We start from the raw sequence: 23765 nt of genomic DNA, 5'->3' as shown, positions 1-23765 counted from the left end.
ATATATCAAGGAAAAAAAACCCTGTGTTTAGATGCATGATAAGATTTCTTACTGTTAGTTACTTTTTCTAAAAGAGAAAATGAGTAAGTTAGATTCCCAGAATAGTTTATTGTTTCTAGTGTATGTGGAGAAGTGCTAACTGTAGAATCAACAACTGAATGGAGTCTAACCACCTTCTAAGCTGCAGGGCTGGTAGCTTCACCAACGCAGAAATGCAGATGCTGGTCTCTGTGAAGCGAATGAGACCATGCTGGGCCAATGAGAGTAACAGCCCCACCCAGAAATACTCTGGGGGTCCATAGGTTAGTGTAAGGAAGCTCTGTTCTTTAAGAACAAATAACATACAAGCACTGCAGTTTTCCTATCCCTCCGCTCTTCTGCTCTCAGCTGCTCACTGTTTCTCTTGACAGAACAAGAAATATAGTTTAGATCACCACTGAAGTGCAAAAAGCAATTTAGAGCAGTTTCATCTTCAGTTATAAAGCCTGAAGCTTTTCAAGTAGTGACAGTAGTGCAGATATCTAAATGCTGGGAGCAAACAGTGGGCAGGTTAAAACAACGATTAGAATGACACACATTTTTGGAACTATTTTTCTGGATCCTACAGTATAGCTCAAGAACAAGGAAGACATTTATTTACTATAATGATAATACAAAGTGTTAATATTTCAAATAACTAACCACCACCTTCTACCTAATCCTGTATTATTGTGTATTAAGCCGAATTTCTTCTGGTCTCTATTTCTTGTCTTAGACATTACCTTCATGTTTATTGAAACTACTCCATCTCCAGGAATGGCAGCTTCACAGAACTAGCTTGCAGAAAATTCCTCAGTTCATTGGAAGATTTCACAATCTTGTTGTTCTGGATCTATCCCGGAATTCGATAGAAAGTATACCTAAAGAAATTGGTGAGCTGTGCTTTCTTTTATTTTAAACTGTTTTTCTAAGAAAATTAATTTTGTTCAAACATGCCGTTTTTGTGCATTTTGCCTCACTAGCATTCTAACTGGGTAGATAGAAAACATGATTTAAATTTGGCAGTGAGACAGAGATCTTAAAGCCATTGAGTCCCTACAAAAAAAAAAAAAAAAGGCCAGATAAAAAAGACATATCTATGAAAGCTCTCTGTTGGGGGGGGGGGGAAGAGCTTGTAAGCACAGCAGTTATTAGACATAAGAGAAAAGTGATACTGAAAAACATGCTATAAGTTCTGAGCTCACAGCATGAGTTGCCCGTGTTAGTAAGTTTTTGGGCTTTTTTGAAGTATTCAACTAGAGTTCTGTACTAGTGTCCTGAAGTTCTTGAATTTCAATGATTTTTTTTTCTAGTGAGAACACAAAGTGCTTATATAAAAATATTAGGATAACAAAAAAGTTAATGTTGTATTTCAAATCTGATAAAAATGTTGATGTTCATTCTTTCTCATTTGTGCTCTCTGCAGGCCAGCTGACTAGCCTCCAAGAGCTGCTTCTCAGTTACAATAGAATAAAGTCAGTTCCTAAAGAAATAAGTAATTGCATCAGCCTGGAAAGATTGGAACTGGCTGTCAACAGGAATATCTGTGATCTCCCTTCTCAGGTTTTGAGATACTGTTCTATTGTTCTATTTTTTTTTTGGTAATGTGTATTTTGAATTTATTCAAAACCTGTTCTCATTAGAAGTTGCACTCCATGTTTTCAGATTTATTTTGATATTCTGATTTCATAAATACTCCACAGAAACACACATGACCAGTATTCTCACAGGACTAGTCAAACTGAAGTCACATGAGAAGGATATATATATATATACACCTGAGTAGTTGCAGGAGCCAATCTGTTTTTGTCCAGAGTACTGTAGTTGTTAAGGCATATCAGCTAATGCAACTCAAAAACCATTATTTGTTTACAAACTCTGAAATATGTTTTGATGTATTTTAAATTTTCTTTTTTCTTAGTCATGATTACATCATTGCTGTATTGGAACATGTATGCTAGCATTAAATCTCTCTTCCTTTTCAGTTAAGTGAATTAAAGAAGCTTTCACACATAGATTTGTGCATGAATCAGTTTACTACCCTCCCTTCAGCTCTTCTCAACATGCCAAATCTAGAGTGGTTAGATATGGGGGGAAATAAACTCCAGGAGCTTCCTGATGCAATTGACAAGTAAGTACAATTCAAAGATCACATCTTAGTCTGAATTCTGCTGCACTGAAATTCTAATGGTTTAATTTGTCAAAAGATTATGTTAATATTAACCTCAAAGCAAACTTAAGATTTATCAGCCCTAATGCATTTTTGATAAATTGGAATAATCAATTCAATAAACAAGTAATAAATTCGCTATCAGTTATCAAGTTAAATGTTTCTTGCCAATGAATTTTTTCTTTGAGATTTTAGTATTCTTTATGTGAGTCCTTCATGTGACTGACTGAATGAATAATTCATTCATGATTCTTAAGATGAATCAATTACTTTGTATTAATGGTTAATTTTCTAAATCTTGACTGATTGTGCAAATACCTACTTTGACAGAATGGAAAATCTCCATACCTTATGGCTCCAAAGGAATGAAATAAACTCTTTGCCAGAAACCATTGGTAATATGAAAAATCTTAGTACTCTTGTTCTTAGCAACAACAAACTTAAGGATATTCCTGCTTGTATGAAGCACATGACAAATCTGAGGTAAGAAAAAGCTGCATAAATATAAATAAAAATGCTAGCAGGTAAGTTTTAAGGCTTCCCTTAAGTTGTGTATCATTTAAAGAACATAAGCTATGATAGATACAGTCCCAAAGGTGAATGGAGACTGTAATACATTTTCTCATTTCTGAAAGGTCCAGATGCTCACTTCTAATTGGCCTTATGTATCGCTCCCTAAATTCAAGAGCCAGGAGGAAAGATAGGTGATGAATGTGAAAAAGACAAAAAGTACAATGTTGGCACTGAAAAGCCAAACACTCAGAATTGGAGAAAAAGTATTAGCTATAAGGATATGGATGAAACTCTTCTGTACTAGATTAGAAAAAAAATAAAATGAAAGAACATAAGTTGTTAATTGGTACAATTAGATTATTTTGTATACGACAAACTTTCCTGTTATTTGTATTTTCATTTAGTTATTTTACAGAAAGAATATTAGTCTAAATAATCCCTAATCCAGTAAGGCAATTCTTCTGTTTTCAGACCATTTAGGAGGAAGCAGCATCTGTTTAAACACACATATACAAGCTCACCTGCCCAATGTAATCTTTAGTTTGTGAAGGGGGAGATGTAGGTTTTATCTGTCTACAATCTGTTTTCCCTGTGTAATTGTAGCTGTTGTAGAATGTAGTAGGTTGAGTGTGGAGGGACAGGCTCAGAGGTGTCATTTTCCTCAAGTAGAGAAATGTCTGGCTTATGGTTCTTATTTGGCCCATTTCCTACAGCAGCTAAAATATTCTGAGCATGCTGTAGCAAAAAGCTCCTAAGGTAACAGAAATATAGTCAGGCATAGGTACATGTGGAACAGCTGAAAGGGGTGAACTGAGACCAGAGGAAGACTGGACTGGCTCTTGCCTTGCAAACTTAGGAGAACACTAGCATTTGCACCCTTGTTCTCCACTCATCTGTTTGTGAAAAGTAGATGAGGCTGACAACTGGGAGAAGCCCAGAAGACTGCAACATTTTCTCCCATCACAATCAGCTACAGTTAGTTAATGTAAGAAGTCTTCATTTAGTTTACATAATTCTACTAATATTGGTGGTTTCAATTAACTTGTTGTAAGATAGCATCTGGAAAAATACCCTTAAAATTACTTTTCATTTGTTCAAGATGTTGTCTGATGAATCTTAATTCAGTTTCAAAAGCTTTTTTCTCTGGACAAAACCTAGTGCAAGCATAATGTTTTCCAATGAACTGTCAGATTTGTCAACTTCAGAGACAATCCACTGCAGTTAGAGATCACACTCCCTCCATGTGAGAATACAGAAGAGGAGGAGCAACAGGAAATGTACGGCATTGAATTCATGCACTTGTATATTCAGGAGTCACTGAAGAAAACAGGTATGGTTTCTTTTCAAATTCCAATCCCTCTGGAATAGAGTGAGGAAGGATAAGACTAGAGGGATGGATAAACTAGATGAAAGAAAACTAGGATATGTATATGAATGACCCATGAAGAAACTCAAATAAAATTTTCCAGTCTAAAAACATTTTTACTGAAGGCAGGGACACTTCTAACAAGCTGAAACAGTAGGTCTTCCCACGTAAAGCATATATTCTAGCAGGAACGTACTGGAACCATGGAACATGGTTCATGGAACATTGGAATGCATATGCTTGAGTTTTCTACAGCCTAGAGAGGTGGAAATTGATGACTGTCTGTTGTAGTTGCAATTTAATCAGAGTTAACTATTATGGGGCTTCTGGCACTCTGTCATACAAACCTCAACTTTCACTATTTTTGGATGTTGTCCAGGTGGGGACTAGCATATAAGTATGTAAAGGAGAGATGCTTATGTTCCCAGCATGCAGCACTTTTTAGCAATGAAGTACCAACACCTGACTTTTTCTCTCAACCACTCTCTACTGCCTCTCCCTGACATACATGTAAACAAAGTTCCATGCTACTTCTAAATTGCTATGACAGAAAAAGAAACCAACAAAAAAAGATGCCCACGGGTAGTAATATCTAAAGCAACAGATTCTATTTCTCTGTGTGCTTGAAGGTCACAGTAAAAGACCAAAAAAACACTTGAACGGATGTGCAGGTGGCAGCTGTTACTTGCAAAGAACTTAATTCATTGAAGATGTGTTCTTCATGAGGGCTTAAAAAAACCTGAAATGCTCTTTAGAACCCTAAGCCAGCTTTTTTAAAAGCGGTATTTCCTAAATGAATATTCAAATTATCAAAAATACATCAAGACAGTTTAAAAATGAATTTTATTCCTTAATGAATTCCATTATCAGCATGAGCTGATGAAACAAGTACTTTGGCCTACTTAAAATACAAAGCTATCCTGAACTTCAAACTGAAAATAAACTATGTTCATTTCTCTTATTTTAACCTATTGTCTTTCAGGAAATTTGGAGAGTTGCACTTCTGGTCCTTCTTCTATCATAACTGCTAATGATTAAAGAATGTAACTGAGTAGAAGAGAATACTGAATATACTTCTTCCTAACAATGAGACCTACAACCAGTTTCAAGTATTCTTAGGGATTTTTTTTCCAGTAATGAGAACTGGTTTGTGTACTTGTAATTCCAAGTGAAACTGGGAACTGTAAAACCGTTTCCTGAGTAGAGGAAAGACTAAAACAGTTTTTTTTTGTAAGCACTAAATCATCTTTCTAAGTGATCTAGATAGATTTTAGTTTGTCTTCTACCAATTCCAAATGTCTGTCCTGTCATATAGTTGGCTCTGGGACAGCTGTCAACAGGACGTTCTCCAAGGATATAGCAGACTCTGTGTAATGGTGTAGTGTAGCCCTGTATCCTCGTTGTTGTAAATATCTGATCCGTCCATGATCAATCAGCAGTTTACAGAGGGCACCAATCTCCTTTCGCTCTTCAACTGGTAGCCTAGTTTCACAAACAGAAAAAACAGCATGTGTTAGGAGAATAATTTTAATTAACATTAGCAGTTAAGCTTAGAAAAACTACTGAGGTCACTATAAATTCACTTCAACTCAGACAAGCATCTCATTTAAATATTTTAAAACTGTGAAAACAGTCTGTGAAAACTGAATTTTTGAAGTAGAATGTTTTTGAATAATTAAAGTATTCCTGTAAAACAAGTCCTGTTGAGGACCCAAAACAATTTAATGTTCTACCATATGTAATCTTGCTTTTCTGCTGGAGTCTATATTCTTAAAAAAAAAAAAATACCCTTGCAGAGTGTCAAAATCACTCTCTGTTTTGCTGTATGGTTGGTCATGTTCTTCTGTGTTGTTAGTGTGATCTTCACTAGTAGAGGTTATGGTTTCTCGCATGCCACAAGTGGCCCAGCTACTCATTCTCTGAAAATAATGAAATTCTACTGGTCCAAGTCCTACTGATTTGAAGAACTCTCTGCCTACATAGTGTGTCCAGTCACATTTGTGATGGCAACATAGTGCAATAACAATTCCAGCTACAGGCTTAAAGTCATCTTTGTTCCTTTCATTATCAGCTGAACTCTTAACAGCCACTTCCGTCTTATCATTCTTAGGACGTTTTGCTGCAGGCTCTTCATTTTCTCCTTCACAGCAAGTTGCATAGCTTTCAACCAAACATCTCAAAGCGAGATCTGGAAAAAAACAGATATACTAAAAATACTATCAGTGACCACCCTGCGTTTATTTATATAAGCTGTATCACAGCTGGGAACTTACTTCCCCAAAAGAATAAAAGTATGCATCACAAGCCAAACAACAACAACTTTAAGAATATTGAAAAATTAGAAGCATAGTTTGAAAACATAAAACCTAAAGTGCTAAATAAATATTATGAGACCTCTAGAGATCCTAAGGGCTTATTCTCTCGAGTTTTCTTCTACCCAAGTCAAGTTGACATATTTTGGTTAATTGAGTGGTATATTGAAGGAGGATCTCTTCCCTGTAAAACATGTCACTATTTGCTCTAAAAGTTTAATACCTAGGATACAGTAATATATATGCTTCTTAATGTTTATGTATACTTCTTAAATGTTTACCTGTGTCATCTTTAACAGTACATATACAAGCATGAGAGTTGAGATGTCTTTCACAAGTTAGTAGGCATGTAATATTAGGAAAAGTGTATTAGTTGAAAATTATGAGGACAGAAAAAGAGTTTTTATTTGTTTGGGATATGTACTTAGACAGAGCCAATACAACTTTAGAAAGAAAAATATTTTAGGATAGAGACGACTGTAAAAAAATAAGTTTCAACAGTTGACAAGGACAGGACCCCCCCACTATTATTTGTTCTACTCTGTCATAAACTGAAGTACAACTTGGGTCTACTATTATCTATTTTCAATTCCACTGCAGTCAACAGATATTTAGAAAAGCATTCATCAATAGCGAGCTAGATGGAAAGAAAAAGCATAAAAACTGTTTGGAAGATCATTCCCTTCAGAATGTAAGACATAATATCCTAACTTCCTGCAGTTAACAAATATGTAATTCATACCTGTGGCAGCCCCACACAAATGTTTCCCAATTCCTACCACGGGTAGTCTTTTCTTTTCTAAACTAGGTACCTTATCTGGAAAAAAACAAAAAAACACAACCCATATTACTATAGGGGGCAGTATTTTTTTTTGGTTAATACAACTTCAGCACACTTAACACAAGAGCAAATAAATGTTTGACACTACTAGAAATACAGTGGTCTGCACATACAGTTACTAAAAGGATTTTTTTCTAAGATGAAGGGAAGCAGATGTTGTGGTTGAGAAGCATACTATTATTCTTGAACAACTCAGCTTTGTACAAACAATGTATTTATATATATATATATATATATATATATACACACACACACACCATTAACATGTCTAGGTAACCAGTAAGAATCTTCAAAATGAGATACATTTAAATGTACTACAAACAAAGGCTTAATTTTAAGTCAAGAAGGAACCTACTTACTTAAACATAAGTGCTGAATATCAACTTGGAGCCTTTCAAATACAGAATCTCTTTTTTTATGTTTTCCATCCACCTGTGTAAATAAAACAATTATTAAATAGGGCCAGCCACTAATAATTAGTTTTGCTGCAGCTACTAGTGCCAAACTTTTTGCTTTTAAGTCAATGTCTGCACCTTTCCAACATAAAACACCAAGATTTTTTTCTAATAAATACACTGTTGACAAAGTACGGAACACAGGAACACTTCCAAAACTTTTAACATTTCATAGAATGGCTTGTGTTGGAAGGGATCTCAAAGATCATCTAGTTCCAACCCCCTGCCATAGGCAGGGATATCACCCACTAGATTAGGTTGCTCAGGGCCTCATCTAACCTGGTCTTGAACACCTCCAGGGATGGGGCATCCACAACCTCTCTGGGCAACCTGTTCCAGTGCCTCACCACCCTCTGAGTGAAGAATTTCCTCCTAACTTCTATATTGCCCCTCTTTTAGTTTAAAACCATTACCCCTTGTCCTGTCATGTGATTGAGCAAGGAGTCACTCTCCATCTTTTTTATGTCCACTTTAACAACTGAAAAGCTGCAATGAGGTCCCCCTCTGGAGCCTTCTCTTCTTCAGGTTTTACATTATTTTGAAGATAAAAAGCAAATGCTAACAACTTCAATAACAACAGCTTAAAAGTTATACTCTGCTAATGTGACAATATCCTCTTTTACCTTGAATCTTGTAGTTGCCCTTTCCACAAGCAAAAATTGAGTATCTTCAACATCCTGTAAGGCAACATCAACCCAATGAGACAGCTTTCCTCGCCCAGCTCCAAATTCAATAAAGCATCTTCCTGGACCAAGCAAATGTAATTTTTCCATGTTACCTAAAATGGAAGCCTACAAACATAAGAAGATTATTTATGAACCAAGCAAATATACACGTGTATGGCAATGCCTGACAGAAAATTATTATTTCATCAAACTGCAGAAAACTTTTTCAAGGCCTCCCTTCCATGACATATTAGGGAAGGGATCTTGTGTGTACAGAGGAAAAGAGTTAAAAATTCTGGCTAATCAGCATCACCTGACCCACAGAACTCCACCTAGAAGCCTTTGGAATGGACTTTTGGGATCAGGTACACATTAAGATAGTGTTCTTTGCTGATTCTCAAAGTAGCCATCCAAAATATGGGTGCTACGCTAGACTGCTATGAAGCATCAGTACCCACAGAGCCCTCTCTGTATCTGTGTCATTATGCATTTTTAATACATAGGAAAGAAAAGTAGAGCACAGGAAGAAAGTACGGAAAACAGATGTTTCTCACTTTTTTTTTCCTTCCTCAAAGTTCCTACTTTGCTATAATACGCAATCCATCTTGCTTAAAATTCCTATATATATTCAATATACACTAAAAAGGCAGAAAATAAACTCAGACTAATTCTTTTTATGTTTCTACACAACTGGAAAGTCAGATTTTATTGAAAAAGTAAGAAATTCCCTTTACACTTCTTACTTTTTCAATTCCCTTTACACTTAGTACTACAGTAGTTTACCTTTTGTAGCTCAAATTTATTTTTAAGTCAATAGAAAATAAGTATAAATGAAAACTCACGAGAACCTCACACTGTACTTCATTTTAGGATCCTAATAAACTTTTGTTACTAACACTTAACAAAGCAGCTATTTTTAGGTTTAATATAGATACACTAGTACTTTAAAAACATAGAACTATATAAAGCGTATCAGATTTCCTCTATATGAAGTGACTAGCATTATGCACATGCAGTCATTGGAATTTACAGCTGGAGAATTCCACATTTTTGAAGACATCTACAGCTATTAGTAAAGCAGTGACCATACCTGTTGTTTCAAATGTTTAAAAGCAGATTCCCCATTCTTTGGGTCATTTAAGGCTTCATGTAAAGCCTTGTGAGACAGTATTTGTTCCTTAAGGTCAAGTTCCAGACCTGCATACAAATGCAAAACTTTTCAGTACAGGTGTCAAGAGTTCGTTTTTGTAACACGTTAAAATATTCAAACATGAGCTCAATTTGTGGTACTAACAAAACAGTCTGTTAAGAGCCTAAGTCTATCATCACAGCTTCATAACAGAAACATAGTTATCTGTAGTGATATTTGAGTGGAAAACAACAAAAAGAAAGCACAAAAGGAGGGAAAATTAGCTATATGAACAGCAAAAAAATTCAATGTTTTATCATTCTCTCAATCAATTTTGCTAATTAAAATTTAGTTATTAGAGGATTGTCTACACCTTAATGATAATTACTTCAGATGTGTTCTAGCATCAAATACATCTCACCTTTTCATAAATATTTAATGACACACATAACAAGGAAATAATTCAATTCAAAATGCCTTATAGTGTTAAGTGAGCTCACCATTACTTGCTTTTTTCAACTTGATAATTAAATTCTCTAGCTCTTCTTTGGATAGGGAAGAGAGTGTTACCTTTTTAAGGGAAAAAAAAGACCTTTTTATTTTTGCTAGTTCTTTAGTCATATCATAAATTGCAGCATGTTACGTAGGGAACAAGCAAATGTACTCACTTGTTTTTCTGGTATTTCTGCTACATCTTTAAAACCTGCGTTAATATCTTGAACAAAGTAGACCTTCAAAAAGCAAGAGAAAAGCAATCTGATTCTGTTTATTACCATGACTTTCCTAAAGTCTGATCCTGAATAGCCAGCAGAAGTTACTGTTCTGGCATATTTTGACAAGATTGAATGTATTTATAAGAATTAAGCTGTTAATGCTTACTACACTGGTAACAGTGACAACTTTAGTATTTCTTATGTGCAGCACTGATAAGACGGAAAGGTAGAGGATAAAGAAGCTGTCTTTGTTTTCTTGGAACAGCTGTTGAGACACATCTGATTCCTTCCTTCGTCGCTGACTGCAACTGCCAGCCTTGCTTTCTGTAATTCACTGCTACATTGAGTGAAGCTGGCAGATACTTAAGTTAGCAGACTGCCAGAGGTAAGAAAACATCTACAGCTCTCTGCCAGTTGTGCTTTTCTAGGACAATCTCTCATTAAGCCTCTAAAATAAGTGATTTTGTAGCATTGTGAGAGCTTGTTCTTAGAAAAGATCTGAGAAAATTCCATTTAGCATTTTCCTTCGTAACTAAGAGAACTGAAAAGTTATACTGAACTACAGTGAGATATAGTAGACAAGGAGCATGGAATGTGAATTCCATTTCAGCTGAACAAGTATTCAGTTTCCACACTGTGCTTATGGTAGTGCTTGCTAAGACTGCAGTTTTCTTCTTCACAGCTATAGTCACCACAGTAAATTCTGTGCAAAGCTGTAATGTTTAGGGCCTTAAAGGTGAGATGAAGTAATGCTGAATTTTACACTGTACTTACTGGTTTTGGCTTCTCTCTTGAATTGCATTTTTTCAAATGTTTTTGTAGCTGGTCTTCATATACAGTGCTAAAATCCAAATAGAAAAGTAAGTAACACCATTTATAATGAGAACTCTGATTAAAAAAAGAAAAAGTATTTACATATACTTACTGTTTTGGATCAAGAGGACATGGAATTCTTTTTCTGTCGTTTTCTTTCTAGTTATAAAGAAAAGGTTTAAACAACATTTCAGCATGCATTTGACGTTCCCATTTTAGAGAAGCTGTTGAGCAACGTTTGAGTGTTTTAAGACACCTATTCTGAGGTAGCTAGGTTAACTAGAGTGGAGGAAGCGGGTCAAGAATTGAATATTTAAAAATAAAATACCTCCTAAATCCCTAAATCTTTAACTAAATGGCAGTGTTACCGCTGAGCTGATGGCCGTAGGACGCCAAGGTTCAAAGGACGGCCCTGTCCATGCAGCGGGACCACCACGGACGGAGGCGGCGGCTCCAGGCTCGCCATGGTGCCGCGGGGATCCCAGGCGGGCAGCAGCGGCTGCCTCTGCGCCCCGACCCCCCCCGGGACACCGCAGCCCCCAGGGCCCGCCCTTCCCGGTACCTCCTGGTGCCCGTGCTCCCCGCAAAAGCGCTTCCCGAGAGCCGGGACCATCCTGCAGAAGCGCTTCTTCCTCGCCACGAAGTACGCGCACCGACCCGGCTCCGGCTGCGGCGCCGCCATCTCGCTCCCAGCGCCCCCTGCGCTCGTTGCCCGGGCGCCATTTTGAGGCTCCTCCTCCGCGGGCGCCGAGCGGCAAAGTCAAAGCGCAAAATGGCGGCCGAGGGGCTGTTCAACAGGCCGCTGTGCGTGCAAGTGAGGGGTCCGGGCTGCCAGGAGAGGTGAGCGACGGCGCGGCGGGCTCTAACGTGGTCTCGTCTCCAGCTGTAGGGAAGCTTTGTTGTCTCTTTCAAGAGAAAAGCTCCCGAGCGACGCGTTTTTCTTTATGCTCTTTGCTTCCTGCGCTGTATCTGAGCGGCTGTCGGGTGCGTGGCGGTGCGCCTTTGGGGCTGCGGTGGGGATCCCCGCGTTAAGGGGCCGGAGCGGCTCCTACCGGGGAGAAGGCACAGAGTGGCATTGGTAACAGAGGGAAAACGGTTACAGAAGGGACGGGGGGGGACTTGGCTTCCCTGCAGGCTGCATGGGGCTGGAGTTTGTGCCTTGGTGCCGTGGGGCTGAGGCCGGCCGCTGTTTGCATGCGTCTCCTGGGGAGCCGCTGTTGCTGCGGGACCGGCGGGCCCGCCTCTGCCTGGCGGCGCCGCGCTCCGCAGCTATCCTTAGCGCGGCCTCCGGGACCCCTTTAGGGCTTTCGTTACTGTCCCAGCTTCGCTCGGCCCGGCTCAGCTGTGCTGAGGGGTTTCTGTCGAGGGCTCAGCTGCTTCGGCCCCTTCCCGTGCGATCGGGCGGGGGCCGCCACGCCGCGCGCCTCAGGCTTCCCTCAGGGAGCGGCGGCGGCTGCCGCGCTCGGCAGTTCGGGACAGCCTACGGATGTTTTGTGTGAAGCAGGTATTTAAATTGTAGTAAGCTTCAGTAATATCGGTTGTGTCTGCATTAGTCTATGTGCACAAGGATTTAGGCAAGTCCATTTTGCATGTGTTAGTTTGCACAGAACGGTTGGTTTCCATGGGGGTATTTTAATGTGAGTAACCTCTCAGGTCCCTCGACAAGAAGTATATGAAAACTAAGGTAGCAGTGCTTAAATGATCGTTATAATCTTCAGCAGTCGTTAATACATCTCAGCAGACTTTTCCAGAGGTTCTGGTTTCAGACAAAACTTAAAAACTTCTGCCTTGTTATTTAGAGTTTGGTGGATCATAAGCATAAAACAAAAAACTGAGGTGACTGAGGAGCTGTAATGACAGCTGAAAGCCCCACAATTTCAGTTATCTTAGTAGTAGTCATCAATGCGAGGTTTCTTGACATTTCTGCCTAAATTTTTGTTGCTGTCATCTGATTCTGGTAAGGTTGCTACAAACACATGTTATTTGAAGAATATTTTCTTGATTTGTTAATGATGCATCTTTTTATACGCAGGAGATTAGATGTTCGAGTGAATATTGAGCTACTGTCAATTTCTAATCCTGTTCACAGAAAGGTTTGTGGATTAGTTATGTTTGTGTCATTCATTGTTTTATCAGTGTTTCATTGCCTAACAGGACAAATAGGCAAAGGAAAAGCAAAATAAGATTTTGGTATGTTTGTCACTTGATCTTATTTTATTTTTGAGTAACTCAGTTGGTTCGGTATGATTCTCCCTATAGCCTTTTTAGCTCACCCTTTTTAGTTCTGCTGTTTATGGAAATTCATAAACTTAAAAATGGGAAGAATTTGTAGACCCTTGGAGGAGCTTGAGTTAGCTTAAGAGCAGTCTCATTTTAAACATAGTTAGTTCTTGTTTAAAAATGCTATTGCCCTTGCGAAGTCCTCATCTAAACTACTGAAAATGACAACTGTGGATGCAACATTTTGGTTTTTATCAGTGTGTGTGTTGCTGTCCTTGAACGTTTGGAATTCATCCAGTAGGGATAGGAAAGAAGTAATGTACTAATTTGCAGTAAAAAAAAAAAATCCTTAGGAAAGTAGCAATAAGATTTATATTAGGGGTTATAGAATCTATTTTGTTGTATATCTAATTTGTTATTTAAACTTTATTTCCACCTGCCATGATGTTATGGTTGGTCATCAGTTGGTAGTAGAATTAATGAAGACAGATGAGTGTGTAAAGGAGCACAACATATATATATATATGTATATATATTTAATTCTCTTAACTGTGATGATGATAATGTTATGTGAAGAAGCAGTGTTCAGTTAAGAACTGTGTACTAAGTTTTAGCCTTTATAAGCAGGATTGTTGAAATCCAGTTGTGTACATCACTGAGTGATCATTTCAAAGAGATAACTCCCTGTACTTGGATCAGTTTGTGGGACATGAAACAAAGCAGGCGTTCTTATCCTACCTGACAGCCTACCCTAGTAGTATTGTAGTGTCAGTAGTTTTTAACAGCTAGCTTTATGTGTAAATCCCAAGGTTTGTTTTTACAGCTCTAGCTAAGAGTTTTGTTATTCTTAGTGGTACCTGAATTACTGCAACTTACTTCAGTTTTGTATGTGTACGTGTGCTGTGGTAACACCTCAGTTAGGCTGGAAGAGACAGTTTTCTACTTGCTTTTCTTCTGCTCTTCACATGGGTTTGAGCCTCTCCATTAGACAGCAGGTGCATGGGTCTAATGTACCCGGTGTTTTTAATAGTCCCAGCCTTGTAATGAAAGACTACCATTTACAGAGAAAGCAATTTTTCCAAAACACTGTGGAGGCTTCCAGTGAACAAATTAGTTTATTTTTTAAAACCTAAGTAGCATAAAACTACAATTTTCCTTATCAGTTTACTAGATTTTAGCAGTATCAATTATATGTTTCCTTTGCTAAGCTCTGTATTCAAATATATAGACTGTTCAGAAGGTGTTTTCTCAAATTGCTTGGAGCAGTAGGACCTGAAAAACCTGCAGATGTGGGAATGGCGTGTTTGTGACCCACTACAGTGGACTGCTCGCTCATAGGTGGGATCTACACACTCCTTAATGATGGGGGATATTCTTCCTTCAGCGGGCAAATAATTTTCTTTAGGTAAAAACAATGAAGAGACGTGGAATTTTGAAAAATTTGCTGCTGAAATTTGAATGTTTTTTACTTCTATTTTTGTGAGAAATAGTTTTCCTGTTGTTTTTTTTTCCCTCTGTAGTATTTAAAATTTAAATTGTGTTAAATGTGAACGTTTCCTCCTTTCTAAATTAGTTGCCACAATTCTTATTTTAATTTGGTTAAAAAGTAAAAATATTAAATAAACTGTTTGCAATATTGTTTTACAATATTTAAACAATCCTACAGTGTGTTTTACAGTATTTTAAAATCATGTAAATACCTTTCTTTTCAGGATTTAGCTGTCCGATTGACTAACGATGCTGATCCTTTTTTCCTTTATAATCTTGTCATATCTGAGGAAGATTTTCAAAGGTGAGTGAAGTTGTAATATTTGTGAACATTCCTCATGGTAATAATAAGTTTTTTAGCTTATAAAGGTTTATCTTAGAATTTTGGTTCTAGCATATCTCACTTGCAGATTTTTGGCGGTAGTGTTCTCTTTCACCCATCTGTGAAACTGCTAAGTCTAGGAAGGTTATTGGCTCGAGGTTATGCAGATGAGTGACAGAATCTTGACATTAAGTTCCCTGTGTAGTTACAGTACCACAATTTATTATACTCCCTGTGTCTTTTTTTATCATAACTGCTTCTTATAGATTATTGTAAGTTTGTGAACTATTTTAAGAGCTAGCTCCAAGGGGAAAGTATGTTTGCATACATAGTTTCCAAACCTGAGGCTTTGTCTTGTAGTTGTTTTTTTTTCCCATTCTAATTGCACTGTTGCATCTCAGTTTACTTCGCTTGCTCAGAATTTGATCATCAAATTTGAGCCCCAGGCACAAACAGTTCATTTTTTTCTTCTTCAAAAAAGAGATTATCATATATCATACATATACACCTGTGCAATCAACGTGCTTCAAAAGTAAAATAGAATTTTTAAAGCAGATGTGCAGAAATATTTCATTATACAAAGTATGGCTTCTGCATACATGTTTACAAGTCTGTTTCTGTCTTTGAGTTTACCACACCTGTGGTGAAGGTGCACAATTAAATGAACAAGTAGGCAGGTAAAGTCGTTGTAATGGTTGAGTCTTCCCTCATCTGCAAAGCATTGTCCCTTTATACTTCCCTGTGCCCCTATCCTTACTGTGCTGTGCTTAAGAAGGACTTATACTTGAAGGAATATGCTTGTTCTGCCACAAAAGTTTTTTTTTTCTTAGTGCAGCAGCCTTGCAAGAATTCTTGAAGTTAAAAATATTCTCTGGTGATTATTATCCAAGACATGATCACATTTCTTCTGTGTTCAGGGTTGAAAATAACGTACTAGCAAACGTTAATGATGTGATCAGAATTGGTTCTTTCTATTCATGTAAACAAAATACTTTTTTAGAAAATAAATTACATTTCTATATCGTTAATATTTTTTCCCGATTTGTTTATGTAGCTTGAAATCCCAGCAAGGTCTCTTGGTAGACTTCTCTGCTTTTCCACAAAAATTTATAGATCTGCTTCAACAATGCATTCACGAACAGAACAAAGATATACCGAGGTAGGTGATAAGTGAGTACCATATTACTCTGTGTATCTGCTTTGAGGTTTTAAAATATTTGTCCAACAGACTAAGTCAGTAGAACAAGGATTGTTTAACCTTTCCTTGGACGCATCTCAATATCAATTAGTGGATGTTGCTGAAACAGCCTAAATCTTAAGAGGTCTCAGCAGTGACATTGCTGCCTAATAATAGGCTCCCTTATCAGAATTGAAGCTCAGATAACTAATATGTGAGGTGGGTGACCTGAGGTGTAATCTTTCCTGTAGTGGCATTTTCATACGTGGCTTTTGTGTGTGTGCATACTGAGAAAGCCCTGTTCAGAGTACCTCACTCCCCAGTAGTTAGGGTCGTTTCCTAAAGTATGTACTATGGACTTCAAATTTAACTAGGCGATAGGATTGAGGAGTCTGTTTTCTTTTGGAATTAGGTTACCAAGCCCTTACTTGATTTTGGACACCTAAGTTTAAGATGGGCTTCTGAAAATTTTACAGATACTTAAACTGATAAGTTTTGTACATTTCTTGTTATAATGTGCAAGCATTCCAAATTATATTTATTTGTAGTATCAACTACAACATTGGAATTGAATGGCATAGTTATTTTTTCAAATGAAAAACTGGTCAGCCTTTTATTGCATGTATAAAAATATATTTTATTTGAAAATAGAATTGTTTTTTTTGTTGTTTTGTTTTGTTTTTCCCTAGGTTTTTGCTGCAGTTAGTTTCTTCAACATCTGATCTAGATCACACTCCTGTCTCTTTAAATATAGTGGAGACCAACCCTTTTAAGCATCTTACCCATCTCTCTCTAAAATTCCTACCGGGAAATGATGCAGAAATAAAGAAATTTTTAGCCAACTGCTTGAAATGCCTTAAGGTAAAACGATGACTGAGTTGTAACTAGGTCTTGATGCTATGTGTACTTAAACTTTTTTTTTTCAGTCTTAATACTTCAAAAGCATGCACCAAATGGTGTAGTTTTTTTATTATAATTTTAGTTCATGTATGTCATTGCATGCAGTTATTTTGGCATGTTATAAAACTAAATTGTTACTTTCACTCTAGCAATGAAAATCTTACATATTCACTAAACCAAGTGTTATAATTTGAACTGACAGAAAATCAGGTATTTCTATATGCAGTGCATGCACTATGCAGCTGTTGAATACTTCGGTGTTTCATGCTTCATAGCCTTGTTCTGATTGCCAGAACAACTGCAAAAATAACATACAGTAAGCTTTCTGTCTTTTTTTCTTCAGTTGGGTTTAGGAAACCACGTGTGTGTGTATAATTCTAAGGTTCTAGGGGCTTAAGAGGGCTAGTGGTTATAAATAGCAAATGAGAATTGTAATGGTGCAGTTGGTAGTGTGTTAAATTTTATCTAATGCGAAATTAAGGATTTCATAGTTTGACTGTTGTCTCCTCCGTAGTCTGCGATTTGCCTCTCTTCCATCCTGCTGTCATGTTTAGAGCTGCCTAAGAAGTCATTTTAAGGAAACAAATTTACAATATTTAGTTCATTTGTTCCTAGTGCAGCTCCTTTGTATGCATGTCTTTATAATTCTCTTTCCTTAAAGACACTTAATAAGTTTAATGCAGGATTTTTACCTTGTGAGCTAATGCATTTATCTATTTTTTTAATGTATAGATAATCTTACTCAATATGGATTTTATTTAATAAGGTGATGTTTCCACAAATACAATGTGTATGTGGCTGCCTAGAAAGGATATAATGATGGTAAAATGGAACCTAAATACTAGCAATTTAGGAGCTAAGGGTTTGTCTTGATACCAATTTGTACATAGGAAGACAAAATGATTTTGGAAGAAAAGCTTAAAAAAACTGAAGAGGATCTTACCAGACAACTGAGCTACACTCAACAGGTAATGTACATTTTTAACTCTCCTGTTCTAAGTTGTTTACTTCCTAGGTTAGGTGATCAATGCTATATGTGAATACAACTTGTAAATAGTGGACTTCCAGTATAAGGCTATGCTAACAAATTCATTTTTTTCTTGTTCTACTTCTTTTTTTTTTTTCTGTTTTAGTACTTTTTTTTTCCCAGTCTGTGGAGAATGTATGTATAGTGGTCTGGTTGGTAACCGCTACCTAGCCAAAATAATTGATGTGGAAGTGAGAGAAAAGAATAAAAGTAGACAAATATTCTCTAAATATTCTGTGTATGGTTAGTAACCTTTATATTTGCAGAAACTGTGAAACCATGACAAATAAATCGGAAGTATTGGAGGTTATATTACTCTACTTTTTGATTTTTATAGTCAGCCCAGTAGTGACTTTGCATTTGCGCTGTAGGAGAATGGTAGCAATGGGTCAAATTCTGGAACTATCAAGGTGGCTTTTTTGACCACCGTGAAACAGAAAAATTTCCTTAAATCTGTTGTGGAGCTTTTTTTGGAGTAGAACACTCGTCTTTGCATTTTTCATGCAATTGGAGCCTAATAGATTATATTTGGTAAATTGGAATGCAGAATTACAAACCAAAAAAACGAAAAGATGCTGCTTAAGAACTCTCCCCCTGGCCCCTCCCACTAGGGCACTTTGTGTTTAAAACTTCCAGAAGAGATGATGATAGGGAACATCAGCAGACTGTTTTTTCACTCTGAAGTTAGAAGAAAATAAAATTTGAAATGAAGATTGTTTTATTCACATCATGTCAGAAAGCTGCTATTGAGCTTCTCAACAACTTTCCTGTTCTTAGAATGAACGAATATTTTGGTGTCTTGTACTGAGATGCACTTTCACAAAGTAACAATAAGGAATCATTCAGTATCAAATTAAATGCTGCGGTTTTTAAAACCTTGTTGTGTGGTTTGTCAAACTTCAACAGAGCTTGTCAGAGAAGAGCCGAGAACTAGACAAACTGAAAAACGAATGGACATCGTACACTGCAGCTCTGACAAACAAACACACGCAGGAGTTGACAAATGAAAAGGAAAGAACTCTCCAGGTATGACAGCAGGAAAGAATTAACAATATTCTTGGCTTTATCTTAAGATTTGTTGGATAACTATTTGCTTTTCTTCTGTTTGTAGGCACAAGCTCAGTACCAACAACAGCATGAACAACAGAAAAAGGAATTGGAAAGTTTGCATCAGAAAAGTATTCAACAGTTGCAGAACAGACTCTCAGAACTTGAGGTTATCAATAAAGATCTAACAGAAAGGAGATACAAAGGAGACTCCACAGTCAGAGAACTGAAAGCAAAGCTTTCTGGAGTAGATGATGTATGGCTAATTAATTCCCATAACCAAACTTATAATTTTTAGAGCATTAAAGCTGCCTGACTATGCTTATAAGAGAAAATATAGCATATTAAGTTTGACTCTTCTTCATTCCACATTTTACATGCTATAATTTCAATATATATTTTTAAATTAGCATTATAGTATTTTGTTGTTGTTTGTTGTTTTTTGTTTAAAATAATAAAATTCCTTTCCAACATTCTAGGAATGTCAAAGAGCAAAGCAGGAGGTGCTGTCACTGCGGCGGGAGAACACTACTCTGGATGCTGAATGTCATGAAAAAGAGAAACTCATTAATCAGTTACAGACTCGGGTTGCTGTCCTGGAACAAGAGATCAAAGATAAAGATCAACTAGTTGTTAGAACCAAAGAAGTATTAGATGCAACACAAGAACAAAAGGTTCCTTCAAGTTTCAAAATCATTCTCTCTAAACCTATGTAAACCTTGTTAATTGTAGTGTCTTTAGGTTACTAGATGACCAGATTTTATGAGTGCAGCAAGTAAGCTTTCAAATGTAGATAAAGGTCCTGAATTACGGCATCAAAAGTAAACTGGGTTCATTTCGATGAAGGTAGCCACTGTTTTAATATTTTGTGGCAGTTGGGTGAAGTTAGTGGTAATTTTTGTAAAGGTGGATGAATTGAGAGAACCTTGTGTAATTTGACTGAAAAGCAAGGACTGATTTTTTTAATTTTTTTTAAGGACTGGTTATAAAAATTAATGAGGTTCTATGTAAAATTAAGATGTCTATTCCATATCTTCATTGTTAAAAAATATTCAAAATTCTTTTAAAGGTGATACTGGAAGAGAGTACAGAAAAAAAACAAAGTCATATTGAAAAACTTGAGACAACAATTAGGTCACTGTCATCTGAACTTCTTAAGGTTTGTTTGAACATACCATTAGCTTTATGTCTGTCTGTCTTTTAGGTGTTTCTTATTTTGAAAATACACATTTTTTTAATAGGCTAATGAAATTATCAAGAAGTTACAAGGAGATTTGAAAACCTTAATGAGTAAATTAAAATTGAAAAATACAGTAACGATTCAACAAGAAAAACTATTAGCAGAAAAAGAAGAGAGACTTCAAAAAGAGCAGAGAGAATTGCAGGAGACTGGACAATCTCTTCGAATGAAGGAGCAGGAGGTATTGTGATAGATTAACCTCTGTCCTGTAAACATTATTGTATGTAGTATGTTTTCTTGTGTGTATCGTGTTTTTTTTAAAACTTAAAATACTTACAGCAATAATTCTATTCAACATAATAGACTTACTTTAAGTTAGCTAATGCATGGATGTGTGTGATGAATGTTTTCATATTTTCACGTTAAACTGATTTGCAAGAGATGTACATCCACATGAAGGAAAATACTGTTAAAAGTACAAAGCAGTGCAACAAATGAATAGACGTGCTTTACAGGGTATCTTCCTGTGAAAGTTGGAGGTAGAGGCAAAAACAGCAAGAGAGTGAACTTGTTCCCTCCTCTTACTTAGGGCCCTTGCATTATTTAATAATGAAGAATTAAGGTCAGAGAGGTCTCAGGCTGCAGTCTGGTCCAAACCCTCGCTAGAAGCAGGACTGACTTTAAAAGTATTGTCATACCACTTTTGTATAATATTTAGTTTGAACTTCTCTAATTTTAGAATTTTCCTGATCCGTCACTTCTTATGTATATATCCCTTACTTCGTATATATATGATCATATTTCTTGAGTTTTGAATCAGTACTAGTTCCTGATGGAGCTATAATTAGTATGGGAACATTGCAGGTTTGCAAGTTACAAGAACAACTTGAAGCTACAATACAGAAACTGGAAGAAAGTAAGCAGTTACTGAAAACCAATGAAAACGGTACATTTATACCATTTAATTTCTCCCTCTTTAAAATTACAGTGATTGAGCTGCTACTGAAAATGAATGGGAGGCAGCTTTATTGCTTTGTCTGTTTGCCTTTTTTTTTTTTTTTTTAAGAGCTGCAATTATTGTCATTATAGCAAAAATAAGCTTCTGTCTGGGTGTGCAGTAACCTAGAGCTGCACAACAGAGATGACTTCCTTTGCAGTTGGTGCTTGTGGATGCTCGGGGGGTAGTGTGTGAATGTGTGTGTGTGCGTGCATGGGGCTAGCTCTAGCTTAGGGTGCAGAGGAAGGAACAGTGGCATGTAGGGGTGTGTGGGGGGGAAGCTTAAGCAAAAAGCCTTTCTGTGAGACCTGGGCTTACAGTGATACTTGAGCTTGAGGAAGTGGGTTGGGGGAAAGCCCACCGAACTGTCACTTTTGTTTGAGGAAGAGTTAATTGGTGTTTTAAACAGCTTGTTTTAGGTAGGAGGTGAGCTTGACCTTTTTTTTCATTCCTCTTCAGTAATCACATGGTTAAACAAACAGCTGAATGAAGTTCAGATGGCAAAGAAGATGGATACTCCTACTGGCATGCATGGTGGTGCTAGGACTGCAATTTCACCTCATGGCATGGTAAGATACAAATATAAATAGCAATAAACTGTTGTTGTTGTTAGGACATAATACCCAATTTGGTGCTAGTTGATGCCCTGGCCTTGGGGGTATTTTCTAAGCTCTAACTTACTAAAATGCATGAAACAATATTAAAACTGTTTTTGAAAAAATTAAGTGTGGGATGAAAACAAACACCTCCCCACTCCCCATTTTTGTGTTGTGAAGTTAACTAGTTAACTTATGTTCTAATGATCTTTATATGAATCAAAACAAAGTTTATTCCTATTTGGATACATTTATTAGTGAGATTTAGAAATGTGAAAATACACGGTAAAAAGCCCTATCAGGCTATCACTAAGAATCATAGCTTAGTGGTTCCTACTCTTTTTTAGTCCCCATGCGTACAGACTTCTATTTTCACCTTGCAGCTGATGAGTGAGTTTCTTACTCAGTGGAAGGGCAAATTCATGTGAAGATGCCTGACTTATGCATTTAATATATTAATCAATTACACAGTATGTAACTTATTATGATTTTATTTTAGTATAAGCTAGAACAGTGCTCATGTCTTTCAAATTTTAAAAGGCTACAGATCTTCTTTAGGAATGTGAATCTTGGAAAAGTTTTTTTTTTTTTTTTTTCTTCCTATTAGAAAGAATTACATGATAGAAATGTTAACTTTGCAATTGTATTTACTTGTTAAGCTTGGAATTTCAAATCTCTACAGCAAATATATTTGAAGAGTAGTTTTCTCCTTTACAGATGTATTCTTCTTTTCTTACAGATGTGTTCTTTCTCTTACAGCTTGACCGACCATCCTTTCCTAGCCTAGGAATCAATCATCCCTTTTCTCCCCTGTATGCCTTCCAGAAGTTTCCAGAACAAGCACGTAACAAAAATACCAATCCGCAATGTCCAGTACCAAAGGTAGGCATTTTGACTTTTCTGTTTGGCTAAAGATATAACAGCATAAAATATCAAAACTTTGTTTTGAATGTTTCTCAAAATGCATAAATATTTGCAGTATAACCTAGTGTACTGCTTAACAAAGATAATATACTACTAACATGCTTTGCTGTACTTAACAGCTATTCAAAGCATAGAAATGTTAATCCCTGAGAAGCCCACTCTCTGAATACTTGCGGGTGGACCGTCATATCTGGAATATCTGGAGCATCTTTACTTAACCTGCAACTCCTTTTTTTCTGCAGATTCAATTTAACACTCAGCTTTCAAAAATGGATCAACATTCAGATGTTCAGACAGTGACTGCTACAACTAGTCATCCAGCAAATAAGGAGAAGTAAGTATTATCTATTGCGCTTTTCTTTTTTTATAAAGCCATTTATCTTCTGTGAGTATCTGCAACTGAGCAAAACATTTCCAATACCAAGCTTGATCTGTGATCAGATTTTCTCCACTGACATGTTAATGAATTTTAAGTTATGGCAGACTTACTGCTCAGTAAGCTTGGTTTGCAGATAACAAATGAAGATCCTTGCTTTCAGGAGGAAGTACCAAGCAGGTATGTCCCTTCTGGTGACATATCCATGGCTACCAGGTGATAGATCAGTCAGAAAACGAGTTGTAGATTGTTCTTATTTGACTGAGTCAGGCATTGTTTATATTTGAATGAAAAAGTTCATAGGAACTTAGTAGTTCCACTTAAAGTCTCTCTCTCCCCCCCCCCCCCCCCCCCCGAATGTGTTTCTATCCACAGTCAATGTTAATTGTTTTAAATCTTAATTAGCCTTTTTATTTCTAGTGGTGATAATTTGGGGCTGGAATCAAAGTATTTCAAGAAAAAAGATGACAGCATTCCTTTACGAGGGCTTAGTCAAAATACACTAAACTCAGGTAT

The 23765-nt window shown here is 36.8% G+C and overlaps 3 protein-coding genes across 10 annotated transcripts in view; 2 read left to right on the top strand and 1 right to left on the bottom strand.

The window, feature by feature from the left end:
* LRRC39 (leucine rich repeat containing 39) overlaps window positions 1–5171 on the top strand; it is an 11275-nt gene extending 6104 nt beyond the window's left edge. For all 4 annotated transcript variants that reach the window (XM_040566302.1, XM_040566304.1, XM_040566306.1 and 1 more), the window contains 6 exons: window positions 755–911; window positions 1445–1581; window positions 2004–2149; window positions 2519–2671; window positions 3892–4031; window positions 5050–5171. In XM_040566302.1, the coding sequence (XP_040422236.1) occupies window positions 755–911; window positions 1445–1581; window positions 2004–2149; window positions 2519–2671; window positions 3892–4031; window positions 5050–5105 (789 nt within the window). In that variant the 3' untranslated portion in view covers window positions 5106–5171. The remainder of the gene's footprint in view (window positions 1–754; window positions 912–1444; window positions 1582–2003; window positions 2150–2518; window positions 2672–3891; window positions 4032–5049) is intronic.
* On the bottom strand, window positions 4892–15144 carry TRMT13 (tRNA methyltransferase 13 homolog). Its single transcript, XM_040565731.1, has 12 exons — window positions 15108–15144; window positions 11364–11782; window positions 11108–11154; window positions 10957–11023; window positions 10138–10200; window positions 9970–10039; window positions 9431–9537; window positions 8299–8466; window positions 7580–7652; window positions 7122–7196; window positions 5856–6255; window positions 4892–5549 (listed from the first exon to the last, which is right to left on the bottom strand). Exons 1-12 carry the CDS (start codon window positions 15142–15144, stop codon window positions 5375–5377), a joined length of 1701 nt encoding a protein of 566 aa, XP_040421665.1. The 3' UTR covers window positions 4892–5374.
* SASS6 (SAS-6 centriolar assembly protein) overlaps window positions 11414–23765 on the top strand; it is a 15379-nt gene continuing 3027 nt past the window's right edge. For 2 of the 5 annotated variants that reach the window (XM_040566291.1, XM_040566292.1), the window contains exons 1-16: window positions 11414–11835; window positions 13028–13088; window positions 14928–15007; window positions 16080–16184; window positions 16892–17063; window positions 17993–18070; window positions 19036–19155; window positions 19241–19432; window positions 19656–19850; window positions 20246–20335; window positions 20418–20597; window positions 21221–21302; window positions 21813–21922; window positions 22709–22831; window positions 23116–23207; window positions 23670–23761. In XM_040566291.1, coding sequence (XP_040422225.1) covers window positions 11414–11835; window positions 13028–13088; window positions 14928–15007; window positions 16080–16184; window positions 16892–17063; window positions 17993–18070; window positions 19036–19155; window positions 19241–19432; window positions 19656–19850; window positions 20246–20335; window positions 20418–20597; window positions 21221–21302; window positions 21813–21922; window positions 22709–22831; window positions 23116–23207; window positions 23670–23761 — 2194 coding nt within the window. Of the gene's footprint in view, window positions 11836–11882; window positions 12074–12550; window positions 12633–13027; window positions 13089–14927; window positions 15008–16079; window positions 16185–16891; window positions 17064–17992; window positions 18071–19035; window positions 19156–19240; window positions 19433–19655; window positions 19851–20245; window positions 20336–20417; window positions 20598–21220; window positions 21303–21812; window positions 21923–22708; window positions 22832–23115; window positions 23208–23669; window positions 23762–23765 lie in introns of those variants that run through there. The other 3 variants (XM_040566293.1, XM_040566294.1, XM_040566295.1) reach the window with 2 other exon arrangements.

This window comes from Cygnus olor, chromosome 8 (assembly GCF_009769625.2).
Source record: "Cygnus olor isolate bCygOlo1 chromosome 8, bCygOlo1.pri.v2, whole genome shotgun sequence".
Classification (NCBI taxonomy): Eukaryota; Metazoa; Chordata; class Aves; order Anseriformes; family Anatidae; genus Cygnus; species Cygnus olor.
The sequence above is the reverse complement of the archived record's forward strand: the minus strand, read 5'-3'. Positions and strand labels throughout refer to the sequence as shown.

Excerpts from the sequence above, each read along its gene's own strand:
- TRMT13 (XM_040565731.1), bottom strand. The coding sequence starts at position 15,144 with ATGGGTGAAAGAGAACACTACCGCCAAAAATCTGCAA. Across the intron at positions 11,024-11,107 it reads TGTCCTCTTGATCCAAAACA|CACTGTATATGAAGACCAGC; the intron begins GTAAGTATATGT and ends TTTGGATTTTAG. Across the intron at positions 7,197-7,579 it reads TATTCAGCACTTATGTTTAA|ATAAGGTACCTAGTTTAGAA; the intron begins GTAAGTAGGTTC and ends GTTTTTTTCCAG.